Source organism: Nomascus leucogenys, chromosome 22a (genome assembly GCF_006542625.1).
Source record: "Nomascus leucogenys isolate Asia chromosome 22a, Asia_NLE_v1, whole genome shotgun sequence".
NCBI classification, from domain to species: domain Eukaryota; kingdom Metazoa; phylum Chordata; class Mammalia; order Primates; family Hylobatidae; genus Nomascus; species Nomascus leucogenys.
Window position 1 is genome coordinate 67929599 of NC_044402.1, and position 14844 is coordinate 67944442.

A 14844-nucleotide genomic window follows, 5' to 3' on the forward strand; every position below is an offset into this window, starting at 1 on the left:
GGAACTTCCTTGCCCCAGCTAGATTTTATCTCCTTAGGAACTATGGAAAGAAAGCATATCTAAAAATACTTCTTTAAAGTTCTCTGATACCTTCAGTTTGTTAAAATGATAATGTTGTACATAAATAGCTATAAAATATACTATTAAACTTAAAAGATCTGGGAAAGAGCTTTTGAACACCCCCACCCTTCAACAGACACATGCACACCCACGCTTACATAAAATACCAGATACAAAGAAGGTGCTAACTCAATATTTATTAAATTTATTAAAGGCCTTCTCTTAGAATCTCAGAGGAAAGCAAATTCTCTGAAGCCTGGCTGCCCAGAAGTACGTTTATTTGAAATCTTTAACAAGATCTTAAAAGAGTAATGACACTACTGTGTCTAATGAAAAAATGAGTATTTGATTCTAACATATTCAACATATGAATTTCATCATATATATTCAATCTGCAATATAAATGAGAGTTTCTATATCTTATTAATTGATTTATTGTTTTATTCATTCAACCATTGTTGAGTGCCCACAATGTGCCAGCCATGCATCTAGGCACTGAGACGAGCATGGTCAATGAGAACATGTGCCTGCCCTCATGGAGCTTACAGTCTATAGGAAAGACAATGAAACAAGTGATTTACAATGAAGCATGGTGAGTGTTGTCACAGGACACACTAGATGCATTAGGAGCACATAGCGCAAAGTAACAGAATTATGTGGGGCAGAAAGATGACAAGAGTCACACATGGGGCTGGAGGCCTTAGTCCTTGGAGGTCCTATCCAAAGCAAGGCTGATAAAAAAGCTGCCCCAAACTGCACTGACCATGGGAAGGTAAGGCCTGCATGGAGGAGGTGCTGCTGTGGTCTGGCCAATGCCAACAGGCAGGTCACTTCCTTGGCCTTTGGGAAAGGATGGCGATGATGGAGAAGGTCAAGAAGATCATGCCAGCCGTGCCTCCGATCACCATGCCCAGGACGCTGCCGTGCACCTGCATGGCCTGACAGCGCTCCCCCGTGTAGAAGAAAGCGTGTCCAGAGATGCACCTGAGGGAAAAGGACATGAAGGGAGTGTGGGAACTACCCAGGCCTCAGGTGCCTCCTAGCAACACTCATCTCCACAGCAATAAAAACAGCAAACGCTCACTGAGCAGGTCCACATGGTGCCTGGTCCCATTTCAAGTGCTGTATATGAACCAACTAATTTAACTCTGCAACAACCCTTTGAGGTGGAGGCTATTACTTGGCCATTCTCATCATCTTCATCTTACAGGAAGGTTAAATAATTTGCTCAAGGTCACATTGTTAGTAAGCGTTTCACACTTGAAATCTAATCTCAAGAGGTATGCCTCCAGATCCAGGATTCTCAGCCACCAAGCATTCAGGAGGAAGGTCTGAGACACTTAAAGGAATACATTGCCTGACACTGGCTAAGAATACAAGCTACAAAGGAAATTCCCCAGGTACAGTCCGACTTAGAGCATCAGTGGTAGCTTGAAAACTTCTAAATAATATCAAATAAAGTGTTGCTGTAAGGTTAGTGTACTGTCACTATCTCACAAGGTTGCCCTGAAGTTCACATGAGATAATGAGGACACTGTACTTATCAAGGTATTTGACACAGAGTAAGCACATAATGGCCAGCCCTTAGTTTTGTTTCTTAACGTTGTCTGGTATAAAGATCAACTACTCTCATAACCAAGGCATATAACTGGTAGTGTCTCATCCATACCTTTGTAACAATTCCAGCCTTTGTTTCAAACATTCCCACTAGAAGGTCTACTCAGCAGAATTCTAAAGGGCAGAGTGAAACAATCAGAAGTCAGCATTTTCTGGCTGGGCACGGTGGCACACGCCTGTAATACCAGCACTTTGGGAGGCTGGGTGGATCACCTGAGGTCAGGAGTTTGAGACCAGCCTGGCCAAGATGGCAAAACCAGCCTGGCCAAGATGGCGAAACCAGCCTGGCCAAGATGGTCTCGTCTCTACTAAAAATACCAAAAAAAGAAAAAAAAATAGCCAGACATGGTGGTGGGCACCTGTAATCCCAGCTACTCAGGAGGCTGAGGCAGGAGAATTGCTTGAACCCGGGAGGTGGAAGTTGCAGTGAGCTGAAATCATGCCATTGCACTCCAGCCTGGGTGACAAGAGCAAAACTCTGTCTCAAAAAAAAAAAAAAAGGAAGAAGAAGTCAGCATTTTCTTTTACTAATCCTGAATGATTTTACCTTTCAAGGCCTCATCTCTATCCTGAGAATTGACTTCTTAGAAATCAGTGAGTAATAGCAAGTTTATTTCATTTTTTTCTGACCCAGTCCCCTCTAAACACAACTTAGTGATATCCCCTAGTGTTACCTTGGAAAAACTTATTCTGCCAACTCTCAGCTGCAGGTTTCTAGGAGAGGAATAGTTTGGCTGAGTAGAGGCTGACATACAAGTGGCAACCCTGGCATCCCTTCGCCTGGGAAGGATGAAGCCTGTTGGGGGCACATAATGAAATCTGGCATCTAAGGGCCTGTCAGGCAAAGATATGCAGACCCATGGCTTTGGAGCCCAGAAACAGATGGGCCTTTCCCAATAAAAGGAACCAGAGGGCTTCTTGGAAGAGTGATTGATTCTACGGGTGGGGCAGGAAAAATAAAAGATGAGCCTAGAGCATGCTATGGTGCCAGAAAGTAACATTGTGTTCATAAAATCTGATGTTGAAAGAGCACAGGAGCCAACCTGGAAGAGCTCCCAAAGGCCAAAGCTGGGACAATAGAAGCAACAAAATAAATCAGGAAATTATTGCTACAGAGCCCACTGAATAAAATAAATGTTTATGATTCCTTCGTGATGTAAATAAACAGACGCATAAACAAATTAACGGGGTGAAGGGGCCATTCTTCTTTACAGAAGAATTCTAATTCATGAATGTGAAGGACATAGGAAATCAACATTAGAAGATCTCAGTGGTGAGTATTGCAGCAGGATGTGTCAATAGATGCTGAAATTAGCGTGTGAGGATTTGAGGAAAAGCAGGATGTCTCCATGGTCTTGGAATATCTCTCCCAATATACGTATTAATTACAGAGGGAGAAATAGTAACTCTTCAGTGGAGAGGCCTGGTGGACATGCTGTTGGCCAGATAATGAAGGTTGACATCACCAGTAATGACATGTATAGGCATCATGTACCTGCTCACGTGATGCAGACAGGAGGCATAGGACATCTTTACTAATCTTGCCACAAATGTGAAACTTCAATCTAATCATGAGAGAACAAGATGAACCAAAAAAAAAAAAAATTCCCTGACCAGTAATCTTCAAAATTGTCAAGGTAATGAAAGACAAGAAAGAACTGAAGAATTGTCCCAAAATGGAGGGGATTAGGAGACAGGAGACATAAAAGCTAAATGTAACGTGAGATCCAGAATTGGATCCTGAAATAGAAAAAGAACATCAGTGGGAAAACTGGGAAGAGCTGAATAAGGCCTGTAATTTATCTACTAGCATTGTACCAATGTTCATTTCTTGGCTATGCTAATTGTACTACGGTTTGTGTAATATGCTAACATTAGGGAAAGCTGGGTGAATGGTATAGAGAAAGCCTCTGTAGTATTTTCGCATTGTATCTGTAAGTCTAAAATTATTTCAAAATAAAAGCTACAAAAAGAAAAAATAAGGAGACTAAAAAGAACTCAGAAGAAATGTAAATTTTTGGGGCAGGCAGAATAGCTCCTACATCTGCTACTGTTCAAATGGAACTATTGTTTCTGTCATCACATACCTCCTTTTGTGAAACAGTTTTTAGGGTTTTATGCAAGCAAACATTGTAAAAAGAACTATTAAATATAGCAAACTGTGCTGCCAGACAGACCTAGATGCAAGTCCCAGCTTCAGCATTTTCTATCTGGGTACATTTTAGATAAATTGCTTAATCTTTCTAAGCTTCAACTTCTTGATACACTAAATGGGGATAAGGAGAGCCCTTATGTCACAGGTGGCAGTGGGAATGAATTTAGATCATGCGTGTAAGATGCTCAGGAGACTACATGATGCATAACAAGGGGTCAGAAATATCAGGTGTTCTTACTACTATTATTGAAAATATAATTGTAATAATAGTACAGTGTAAATGACAGACTATAGAACTAATAATCATTAGGAACTAATAATAACATCTGTAGTCAGTAAAGATTTAAGCTGGGTCTTGAGACCCACTCTCACGGAGTAGAAAGTCCCTAGGCTAGAAGCCATCTTGGGTGTTGTTAGAGTTAGAAATTCCAACAACATCCAAGATGCTGTTGACAATACCCCAGAGGAGGAAAAGAGGTGAAAGTCAAGAGACAAGGTGACCTGGGACGCCTCTGTCCTGGCAGCATAAGCCCATGAATCCAGGGCACACCTTTGTAGAGTCAAAGAAAACCGCATTCAGTTGACCATCTGAGGTAGTCTTCGCCCTACTCTGCAAACAGCAGCCTTTACCAGGAGTAAGCATGCACGCGGCCCGGGTCTGCTGGCCTGCCTGTCTCCCCAGCCACAGAGCCTACCTGCAGCTCGCCATCCCCTTCACGTTCACACAGATGCCGTCATTTTGGCAAGGGTTTGGGTCACATGGGTCTCTGAAGTACTGTGGCCAGTTATGGTCCTCCAGGGGGCCTGTGTTCTCCACTGACCGCTTCTGTCGGCTGGGCTGCCCCTGGCTCAGGCTGACAGGCAGGGCTTCCTCTAACACGGCCTTTCCCGAACCTTCTTCGGAGACCTGCTGCTCCTGGCCTTGAAGAATGAGGCCTTGGGGGCTCAGTCTTTTGCCTTTAGTGGGAACTTCAGTCTGGCTGAGGTGGGTGATATCTTCAGGAAATAGAGGGTCATGAGGAAGATCCAGGATTAGTAACTGACTAAATTAACTCCCACTTCTGTTGAAAGTTCCCCAGCCGGCTTCTATCTCCCATCACCCCTAGTGACATGGGAAAGTGGCTTTGAATCCAGCTGATTCCCACAGTATTAGCTATTTTTATTTTAAAGTAATCCAGTCACAGTTTTATTTATTGAATTTGCAAAACGAAGCATAAAGTTAGCATGGATAGACTGATGGAAGCTAAATTGAAATCAGTGAACTGTTACCTCTGATAAAATTATCAAAAAGATGACACTAAAATTTCAGTTTCTTTCAAGGACAGTTAAAATAAAGATGTGAGTCCTTGACCAATTGAATAAAATGTGGTTCTCCTACAACACATTTTTTTAACCCCTGCCCCACCCTCCATGTGTGCTTTAAAATCAGGATCAAATCAGTAGAGTGCCAAGAGCATAGGATTATTTACTCAGGAAGACCAACAAAAGTACCTTCAAAGTCCACAAACATGATGAGGTCATCATTTTTCAGGAAACTCCTCCTTTTCAGCATTTGGTGGGAGATGAAACCACTCCAGCCCATGTCGATGCTTCTAAAACAATTACAGTCCGTATGGTAGGTTCCCACCCTGGACGGCCTGTCCCAGATGCAGGTGTCATTTATCACTGCAAAGTTGTAGGTAACATAAAATCACATTACCTCTTTAGACTTCACTTTCCAGTTTGTCTTTAATGAGGATACAGGGCTTTGTGAATCAGAAATAAATAAATATAAAAATAAAAAACGTGTTGGAAAAAAATTAGGCTATTTACTCTTTCCAGGAGAATTGCAATTCAGAATTGAAAGATGGAAGTATAATAAAAATAAAAAATAAAAAAATAAAAAAAATTAAAAAAAAGACAAAAAAAAAAAAAGAAAGATGGGAGAGGCAGAGAATCACAGCTCTGAGTGATCAGTTGTCTGCTACTGAGTGACTTTCTTAATGAAAAGAGAGGGACAGCTACAGCTTCTTTCTTCTAAGGCTTAGGTCTTCTCTTCTGAAAAAAAAATTAGTGCCAGGCACAGTGGCTCACGCCTGTAATCCTAGCACTTTGGGAAGCCGAGGCGGGTGGATTGCCTGAGCTCAGGAGTTCAAGACCAACCTGGGCAACACGGTGAAACACCGTCTCTACTCTGGAGTCTGAGACAGGAGAATTGCTTGAACCTGGGAGGTGGAGTTTGCAGTGAGTCGAGATTGCACCATTACATTCCAGCCTGGCCAACACAGCGAGACTCCATCTCAAAAAAATATATATATAGTTTGCCCATTTCTTTACGGATGTAAGTTTACTTCATGAACATAGTAACATTGAGTACTATTTTAAGAGTAAGTACATTAGCTCTGCACAGAGCCTAGCAAGTTCCAAATATTTGATAAATGATTAGCAGTATCTGTTTCCTCAATCACAGTGAGCTCAATGAGGCAGGGATCACCTGATTCACTTGTATTCTAAGTACCTAGCACTGAGTTTGGCACATGGTAAGCCCTCAATAGATGTCTGATGAGTGAATTAAGGAAAGGGAAGTAGGATGTGATGGCATTGAAAATCTTGACTTGAAACTCCAACACGCCTATGTTATTGGTATTCCCAAGCGGACGATGTGAGGAGAACGTTACTCTTTCTTGCACCACAGAATCACATCTGTGGGCCTCTCTGGTTCAAGGGGGCAGTTCTTATTTACACTGAAACCACCCACCTGCAGATGTGTGCAACTTCGAGGTGGTGAACACCATGCTTGAGGACATCCTGTTCCGGACATCAGGCTCCTGGTCGAGGATGGTAATTATCACCTGTCTGTTTTCTACCGGCCACTCCAGGATAGCATCGTTCTCCCCACTGCACACGTGAAAAGCAAGTCTCAAGTAGCCAGAGCTTTCTCTGCCATTTGGGTATAAAGTTAACCCAAAACCATATCCCTCTGAATTATAGAATCGAGGGCTCTGAAGCCTGTCCCCTTCACTGGTGTTCTCAAGGACTTGGGAGAAATTCCGCACTGTCCAGACCCCTGTGGGGCAGGGGGTTTCTGTCAGAGTGATGTCATCCAGGTAAATTCCCCCAGTTGAGTTCTGAGGATCGCCTTTTGTGCCCTGGAAAAGGTAGCGAAACTTCTGTTCCTCTTTGAGCACCACATGGGCAATTTTCCAGTTATGGTCATCATCTCCTGAGGACAGAGAACAAGGCTGATGAGAATTGTGGCCAACACTTAATGAGTACTTACTATGAGTTTGGCACAGTGCCGTGTGCTTTCCATAAATGATCTCATTAAACCTCACAACAGCCCTATATACTATTATAAACTGCTTAAGTAACTTTTCCAAAGTTACATATCTAATAAGGAAAAATGGTTTTTTAAAATACTATGATTTATTTTAAAATTCACATTCAAATCTTAACCATGAATTTGTTTTCCACTATCAGTATAAGAATCCAGGTTCTGGATTTCCTCCTGGGTTGGCTGGTTCAACTGTAACCCCTAATGTTAGCAATGAATACCCAAATGTTAGGCTGAATCGTATAAAATAGCCATTTTCTAAGCCAAAAGTCAAAAAAATAGTAACTCCATATGGTCCGACCTGTCACTTGTTGCCAGAGAGATATAAGGAATGCTGAAGAGCAGATAATAACCTGTAGGACTGACTGCATCTTCCCTACCTGAAACTGACTCCCTCTCCAACATCTAGACTTTTTTCTCTTCCCTATATTATCTGAAAGTCCACCATGCAGGGGAGCGAAGTAAGCCAAAGAGAGTACTATTGTCCAGAAATTCACATTCTAATAAAGATTAGGTCTACTTGCTTTTTCTCTGAGCATGAACTGGAAGTGGGACATTTGAATTAAGAGCTGAGGAAAGATGGTGTGAAGGCTGTTCTAGAACATAGGATCCTGGGTTGAACAGCATAAGATGCCAGACAGGAGCTTGGGGGTACTGGAGAGAGGAAACTGCGAAAGCACAGCAACTCAATTCCGCAAAGAGATGCGCCTACACTGATATTTTTGCACAGGATATTCCCTAGAGCTGGGCTTGAAGAGGAGAGGAAAAATGCTTCCAAGTGGAAGTCATGTTGGCTAAACTGAGTTCCTACAGATGAGTGTCTTTTCCTTCTGTGTCTTCTAACCCGAAATCTGCTTACAGAACTATACTTTCCCCGAAAAGGAGAAGACTTTTAATCTCCCTTTGTTTTCAGGCCATTCTCTCTAAGGACAACTTCAAGGGACGGGTCTAACAATGTTCTGTTTCTCAGGGTGGAGCTGATTATGGCCTGTGTGGTTAGGTTACATGGGAACATAGGAGAGAGGTAGAGAAGGCACACAACCACCTCTGTAACATACAAATCTACGCAGCTGCCATCTCCTGGGGAGAGCACAGCAGCCTAGTGGAAGACACATGGCCTTGAAGGGTAATAGGTGCCAGAAAGTCTAGGAATAGGAACAGAAATATAGGATTTGAAGTATTTATCCAGCAGGTTATAGATCATGGGAATTCTGTCAAGAGAACAGGATTCTGTTCTTGCTGATGAGTACCTGCTTTGTTTTTTCTTAATATAAGATGTCAAAATGAGGTTGAGATGGGGGAATTTGGCACTGGGAAGGAGACCCAAGAGGCTATACCATATAGGCAGAGATTCGTCTATGAAATTATTAAGACGGTTTCGTTTACATGCTTCCACGGGGCCGCCCTAAATCAGTCAGGCAATAATGCTACTAAGATTGTTTGAGACAAATTTAATCCCTGTTAGTTCAGAATTGTCATCTCTAAGGAAGTCCCGGACTCAGTAAAAACGTGTGTGTGTGCATGTGTGTGTACACACACATAGTTGTATGCAAACATTTTTCATGTAAGTTTGTATATAAGCATTATGTATGTAACATATATTATATACAGATATGCATGTGGACACATTTTGTGTGTAAGTGTTTTGGTCAAAATATACATTTTGCAAAACTTAAAAGCTATTCAAATTGGTTGCAACTGTCTTAAGTTGAATATCACATAAACAACACTAAGTGATATTCAACTAACCTTTTTGAAAAGTTTCATTAACAAACGAGTATCAGAACAGACTACTTAAAAAACCCATTCATACAGTGTTCCCAGGGAACGTAAACAGGCATACTCTGAATTCAATGAAACACAAAGCACAGCAGTGTAAGAAACTAAACTAAACATGGGATGTTTGCTTGATTGATTTTGTGCTTAGAAGTAACACTTTTAGCTTTAGATGAAAGTGAGTGATAATAGGTCCCATCAATATTATTGAAACTCTAACTCATTTTCTCATTAAATATTTACAATCCTTGGTAACATAACACATCCTCAACTCTTAAAGAGTATCTAGCTGTCATCCTTTCATCGTATAAACTATGATAAATTTCAACCAGAAAAGTGAACCCCTCCAAACTGTGATGTGTAGAGTTCTCAGGCAGCCCACAGAGTGGCTTGGATATAGGCGATTTGGGCACCTGTTCTTACAAGTGACCTCTAAGGAAAGTTTCTCCTTCAAGAGAAGCAGATATATAAAAAATAATTCCTTTCTCTGGACTCATTTCAATTGATAAATTAAATGCTAAGGTAGGCAGTTGGATGCTAGGATAATTTGGCCATCAATCAAGATCCAGGGTTATAAACAAAGTATTTGCTTTCTTTTGTTGTGGTAGTGGTTCGTTCATAACTAGGAAAAGGGAGACAAGCCTTCTTACTTTTCAACAAAAAGTTTCTCTATCTATAATCGTTTACATGCTGACCTTCTTATATAAATATACAAAGTGACACTTAGGAACATGTTAGTTATTATAGGAAGTTAACATATACCAATGACTTATTTGCCACCAACTTCACAAGTAGGCTTCAAGTTACTTCAGCATATTAAATAATGATATCATTTGTTTTTCTGAAACAGATGCAAAACACTATGGTCAATTTTTTTTTTTTTTTAGATGGAGTCTTGCTCTGTCACCAGCCTGGAGTGCAGTGGTGCAATCTTGGCTCACTGCAACCTCCGCCTCCCAGGTTCCAGCAATTCTCCTGCCTCAACCTCCCAAGTAGCTGGGACTACATGTGCGCGTGCCACCACGCCCGGCTAATTTTTGCATTTTTAGTAGAGACGGGGTTTCACCATGCTGACCAGGATGATCTCAATCTCCTGACCGTGTGATCCACCCACCTCGGACTCCCAAAGTGCTGGGATTCCAGGCGTGAGCTGGTCAACTATTTAACTACTCTCTCTCCAGTAGCATCAATTCCCACAGGTCTTTTACCTTCTTATCTCCGCTCCTGAACCATCCATTTTCTCAGGCTTGGCCTTTGCTTTCTCTAAATTTCTAGTGAAAACTGGATTTGTATATTCTGATTGGCTTCTTACAAAAGTATATTTCATCCCTACCTAAGCCCAAGATACTGCTTCTAATTTCTCAGTGGTTAAAACATTCATAGAGTAATTAAAACATGCCATACATTATGATAGGCTCTGAGAAGAGGAGGAAGTGGGTGGAGGAAAAGGAGGAGAGAGAGAAGAAAGAGGAATAGGAGGAAAGAGGGAAGGAGGAGAAGAAGCAGGATCCCAGATTTTAACCCAATCCATTCCTCGTGTGAATGCCTCTAAGTACCTTGAAAAGTCTGCACCTTCACCAGCTTGCGAACATTGCCTGTGCTGTCATCCCTCCTGACCCAGACAACGAGTCTGTCTGAGGGACTTCCTGTCATTTTATAGAAAAACTGCAGGCACTGCTGCTTCCTCTTCGGGTAAAGAATCCGAGACTCCAGTAGGGCTGCCTCTTCCGCGGACCCCGAGCTGGTGCTGAACTGCATGAAGTAGCCGGCACCTATGAAAAGAGCAGCCAAACATCACACATCTGGCTTCCCACACCCCAGGGTGCTGTCACCCAAACACAGTGAAATAGTGAACCACAGCCATTGTCCAGGCAGCAAAAGCTAGAACTCTTCAGAGGAAAAGAAAAAGAAGGACATTTGTCAGTAAATATTCTCTGTCTCAATGGACTTAGTCACTGGCTAACGCTTGCTCTCCACTGTTGAGTTTGATTGCCTTTGTTCCAAGATTGTGAGATATATACCTCTGACTTAAAGAAACACAGGCTTCCAGCAATGTTTGACGGAATTTGGTGTCTGTGAGATGAATTCTATTTTTCTCATTGACTTCATTGTTTAAATTAGAGATTCATTCCAAGGAAAAGAGTTGGGTTGGTCTGGTCGTTGTATAAGACACTGGAATTCAAAGATTTAGGATTTGGTTTTAAACATTGACAATGATAAGGGTTCAGTTTCCCCTGTTGCTAGCCTAATAACTGGGTGTATTGTCAGTGGCAAAAAAATAATCTTTACTATATTATAAGAAGGGCTATTCAGGACACATTACAGACTAAATGGAAATTTCCCTTGAATGTAAAGGAAGGCATTGGAAGGACACTGAAGAGAGTGAAAAGTGTCTACATTAGTGCCAGAGATAGGGTTTACCTGACTCAGATATCTCAAAACTCTTTCCCCTAAGAACAATCAAGCAGCCAAACAAATGTACCATTTGGTAAACCACACACTCGTCAAAGTCAAGCACAATGAAAAATTCTTGCATATGAAGAGGTTCTTTATACTGTGTTCCAACACTCAAAGCCATATCAAAATGCTTCAATCAAAACATTTCGCAAGATAAAAGTGAAGTGAGTGTACAGTATAGTAGTGGGTACTCCAGCGTTGCTCCGTGATGCTCCCAGCTTCATCCTGCCTCACACTGAGGCACTTGCCTTTCATATCAGCAGCAAGCAATGATGGTTTAAATAAGCTTCCCACCAAGCTTAAAATATCAAACGACTTTAATATTAAATCAGGGCAAATTATATTCCCTTGTATCTTCTTCTCAATATTTGAACTTGCCTGAGACCTCTGAATTATAATTATATATTGAATGCCTGGGTTAGAAAAAAAAAAAAAAAGAGAGCACGAGGCTAAAAAGGTTTCTAGGTAATTCTTACTCAGGAATTCTAGCCCAGGTGTATTATGAAACATGAATTGAGAGTCAAATAATTCAAGCCCAGAACTCAGGAGGTCTGAATTATCCCCAGCTCTGCCAATACCTAGGTGTTTATTTCCATGGGTTTTGAATGGGAGGGATCCTCCCAACGGATCCTTCAAGCTCTTCATGTCTACGCATCCACCTGTAACTATGCAAGAGCTCTCTAGCAGAGGGACATGTTCCATTAAATACCTCTTGTGAAAGAAGCATAATAGCTGCTCAAGTTAACCTTATACAGCTTTTCCAGAACTTTCTTCTGGGCTGTGGTCCTTTTCTCTTACTAGAACATTTTTTCAGCAGATTCCTCTCACAATAAAGATCACCTTTGTGTTTAGCTGGCAATTGTACATTAGCCTAGCAGCAAGCCCACAGAATAGGTTGGCTTAGAGGCTACAATGGAAATTTAAAGAGCACTTCAGGCGTGGATCAACCTTTGGACACTTGGGATGATATGTTTGATAATCTGATCTGTGACAGAAACTTTTACCCTTTTCCAAAGATGGAGGAAAAGTGTCAGTGGCTTATCACCTCTGACATTCCCTGTGGTGGCCTGGTATCTGGGTGACAGGCTATGTTCCTTCTGGGAAGGGAATCTCACCAACTCTCAGACGGTTATGGACTAAGTGACTTCGCAATAGTCTAGTCTTTAAAAAGCCATAAGAATCTGTAACCTCACCTGCTTCCAAATATGGTTAAAATGATTTCAATGGCAGGCACAGAATACTAGAAGGCTAAAATAGAAAAACAAAATAAATGGAACCTCTGGAGAGAAAGGGAAGATGGAAAAATGGGGAGTGAAGCTGCTGGTCTACAGGTGGGGGCTTTGTATGCATTATCTTCTTCCATTGTCACTGTGAAGTAGATATCAATATCTTGATGTTTACAGAGGCTTGCAAAAGCCAAGACTTTTAGAAAAAGCACACACATGACAACAACTTCCTGTGGTCACAGTTAGTAAGTGGTGAAGCTCTATTCAAACCAGGTCTGTCTTTTTCACTACACCATATATAGGAAGTATCTGAAGCTATGCTATCCATTACAGTGGCTACCAAACCTATGTGGCTATTGAGTGCTTGAATTGTGGCCAGTGCAAACTGAGAGGTACTGTAGGAGTGAAATATGTGTCAAGTTTAAAATACTTAGCCTGCAAAATGTGAAGCATCTCATAATAACTTTTATATTGATTACATGTTGAAATGCTACTATTTGGATATATTGAGTTAAAAATACATTATTAAAATTAATTTCACCTGTTTTCTTTTACTTTTTCATGGAGGTATTAAAAGTCTCAGGTGTCATCCATTGTGCCACAGAGCCAGATTCACGTAGACACTAGAAAATTCTACATTACATATGTGACTCACATTGTATTTCTGTAGGAGGGTGTGGCTCTAGAGACATTGCCTTTATTTATGAGGTTTTATCTTATCAATCATATACCAATATCAGTTTTGCTTAAATGCATCTTTCTTTTGCGTGCCCAGAGACTGGATGCTTTTTATTGAGTTAATAATGAAGATATGAGAAATGTTTTTTGTCCTTGCTCAGATTTTCAAGTTTGGTAACTAACATTCTGACTGAGGCAAAACATAGTGGCTGGCATAACCTAATTGAACCTGGTGAACCACATCAACGTGTTTGCTTTCCACTTTCACTGACCTGTGCATTGTCCCAACAAGGTGTGATCCACTTCTCCAGCTTGAGCAGTGTCCTGATGGACCCAGTCAGTGTCATCTCTGGTGCCCTGAATCATTCCACAGATGTTTGCCTTCTCAAAAGTACAGTGGTCCAAAAGAGTGTGAGTTGTGGCTGCAAATGATATTTTTATCATCTGGTTAAAAATGAAAGATAGTCATTCTGAATAGCTAATGTCTTAAGCCATTAAAACCTCCTTGTTCAGCTACAACAGGCTCACAAGCTTGTTATCTTGACTTTTTCTCAAATGCAAATCTTACTGTCATCAAATCTTAGTACTTGCTAATATAGACACAGCCCTACCTACCTCACAGAGTCAAGATAAAAAAAAATCTATAATCATTCTCTGCTATGTAAATACCAACCATAAACTCCTTTAGATCAAGAGCAAGATACCTATAATACTTGGCTTTGCAGTTAGTAGGTCTTTTGTGCATACTTATTGAACAGAATCAAACATTTTATCTCTAAGGGCTAGTGGGATCATCTTTAGCAAACACCCTGCCCCAGAGGATTAGATTATGAATAACTAACGTAGGTAAAGAGTTTTACAGGATACAAAATGCTTTCAAGTCCATCACCTATCTTGACCTTTACGTAATAATGCATCCTCCAAAAGAAGCAAAAGAAGCTAGACAATAACAACTCCTTACATTTGTCCAGTACTTTGACTTTACAAAACACAACTACATAATTGGTTTTTATAACCATCCTGTAAGGTTGGTGTTACAATTTTGTTTGTTTGTTTGTTTTTTGTTTTTAGCTACTCAACTCTGCCATTGTAGCACAAAAACAGCCATAGAAAATACTTAAACAAATGGGTCAAGAGGTAGACCAACAAAAGTTATGCAGTTTGTTCTTATTCTTTTAGCTAGTACATTAAAGAAGAGTAAAGGAAAATGTAAAGGAAATCTCTAAGGCTGAGGGAATCTCTGCTGAGGCTAGTTTACCAAGTTCTCAGAAACTGAGATACTCACTGCAATTGTACATTCGGTTCAGCCTCTCTAAATCAATGGCACTGAAATCCAGGCGCTGTCCGATAACGGAGTTAAACTCAGGGATCTTGGCTGTGATGGTGGGAACACTTGCATTCTTGTTAAATGAGAAAGGCTGGTAGTGCATCACAGACTCATAATCATAGGGTGTATTGAGGTCTGTGATTAAGCTATCATCATAGGTGTCAAAGTTGTGCTGGTAACCTGTTAGGGAGAGAATCCGCAAGTCCTTCTCAGTCATGTTATTTTCCCCATGCTG

At 41.0% G+C, this 14844-nt stretch overlaps 1 protein-coding gene across 1 annotated transcript in view; it reads right to left on the reverse strand.

Moving 5' to 3' along the window:
* Positions 1-887: 887 nt before the first annotated feature.
* The window catches only part of MEP1A (meprin A subunit alpha), a 46068-nt gene continuing 32111 nt past the window's right edge, over positions 888-14844 (reverse strand). Inside the window, exons 8-14 of the mRNA XM_003254204.4 lie at positions 14568-14789; positions 13555-13704; positions 10478-10693; positions 6570-7034; positions 5324-5497; positions 4528-4828; positions 888-1044 (exon numbers count right to left, since the gene is read on the reverse strand). Coding sequence (XP_003254252.1) covers positions 888-1044; positions 4528-4828; positions 5324-5497; positions 6570-7034; positions 10478-10693; positions 13555-13704; positions 14568-14789 — 1685 coding nt within the window. The remainder of the gene's footprint in view (positions 1045-4527; positions 4829-5323; positions 5498-6569; positions 7035-10477; positions 10694-13554; positions 13705-14567; positions 14790-14844) is intronic.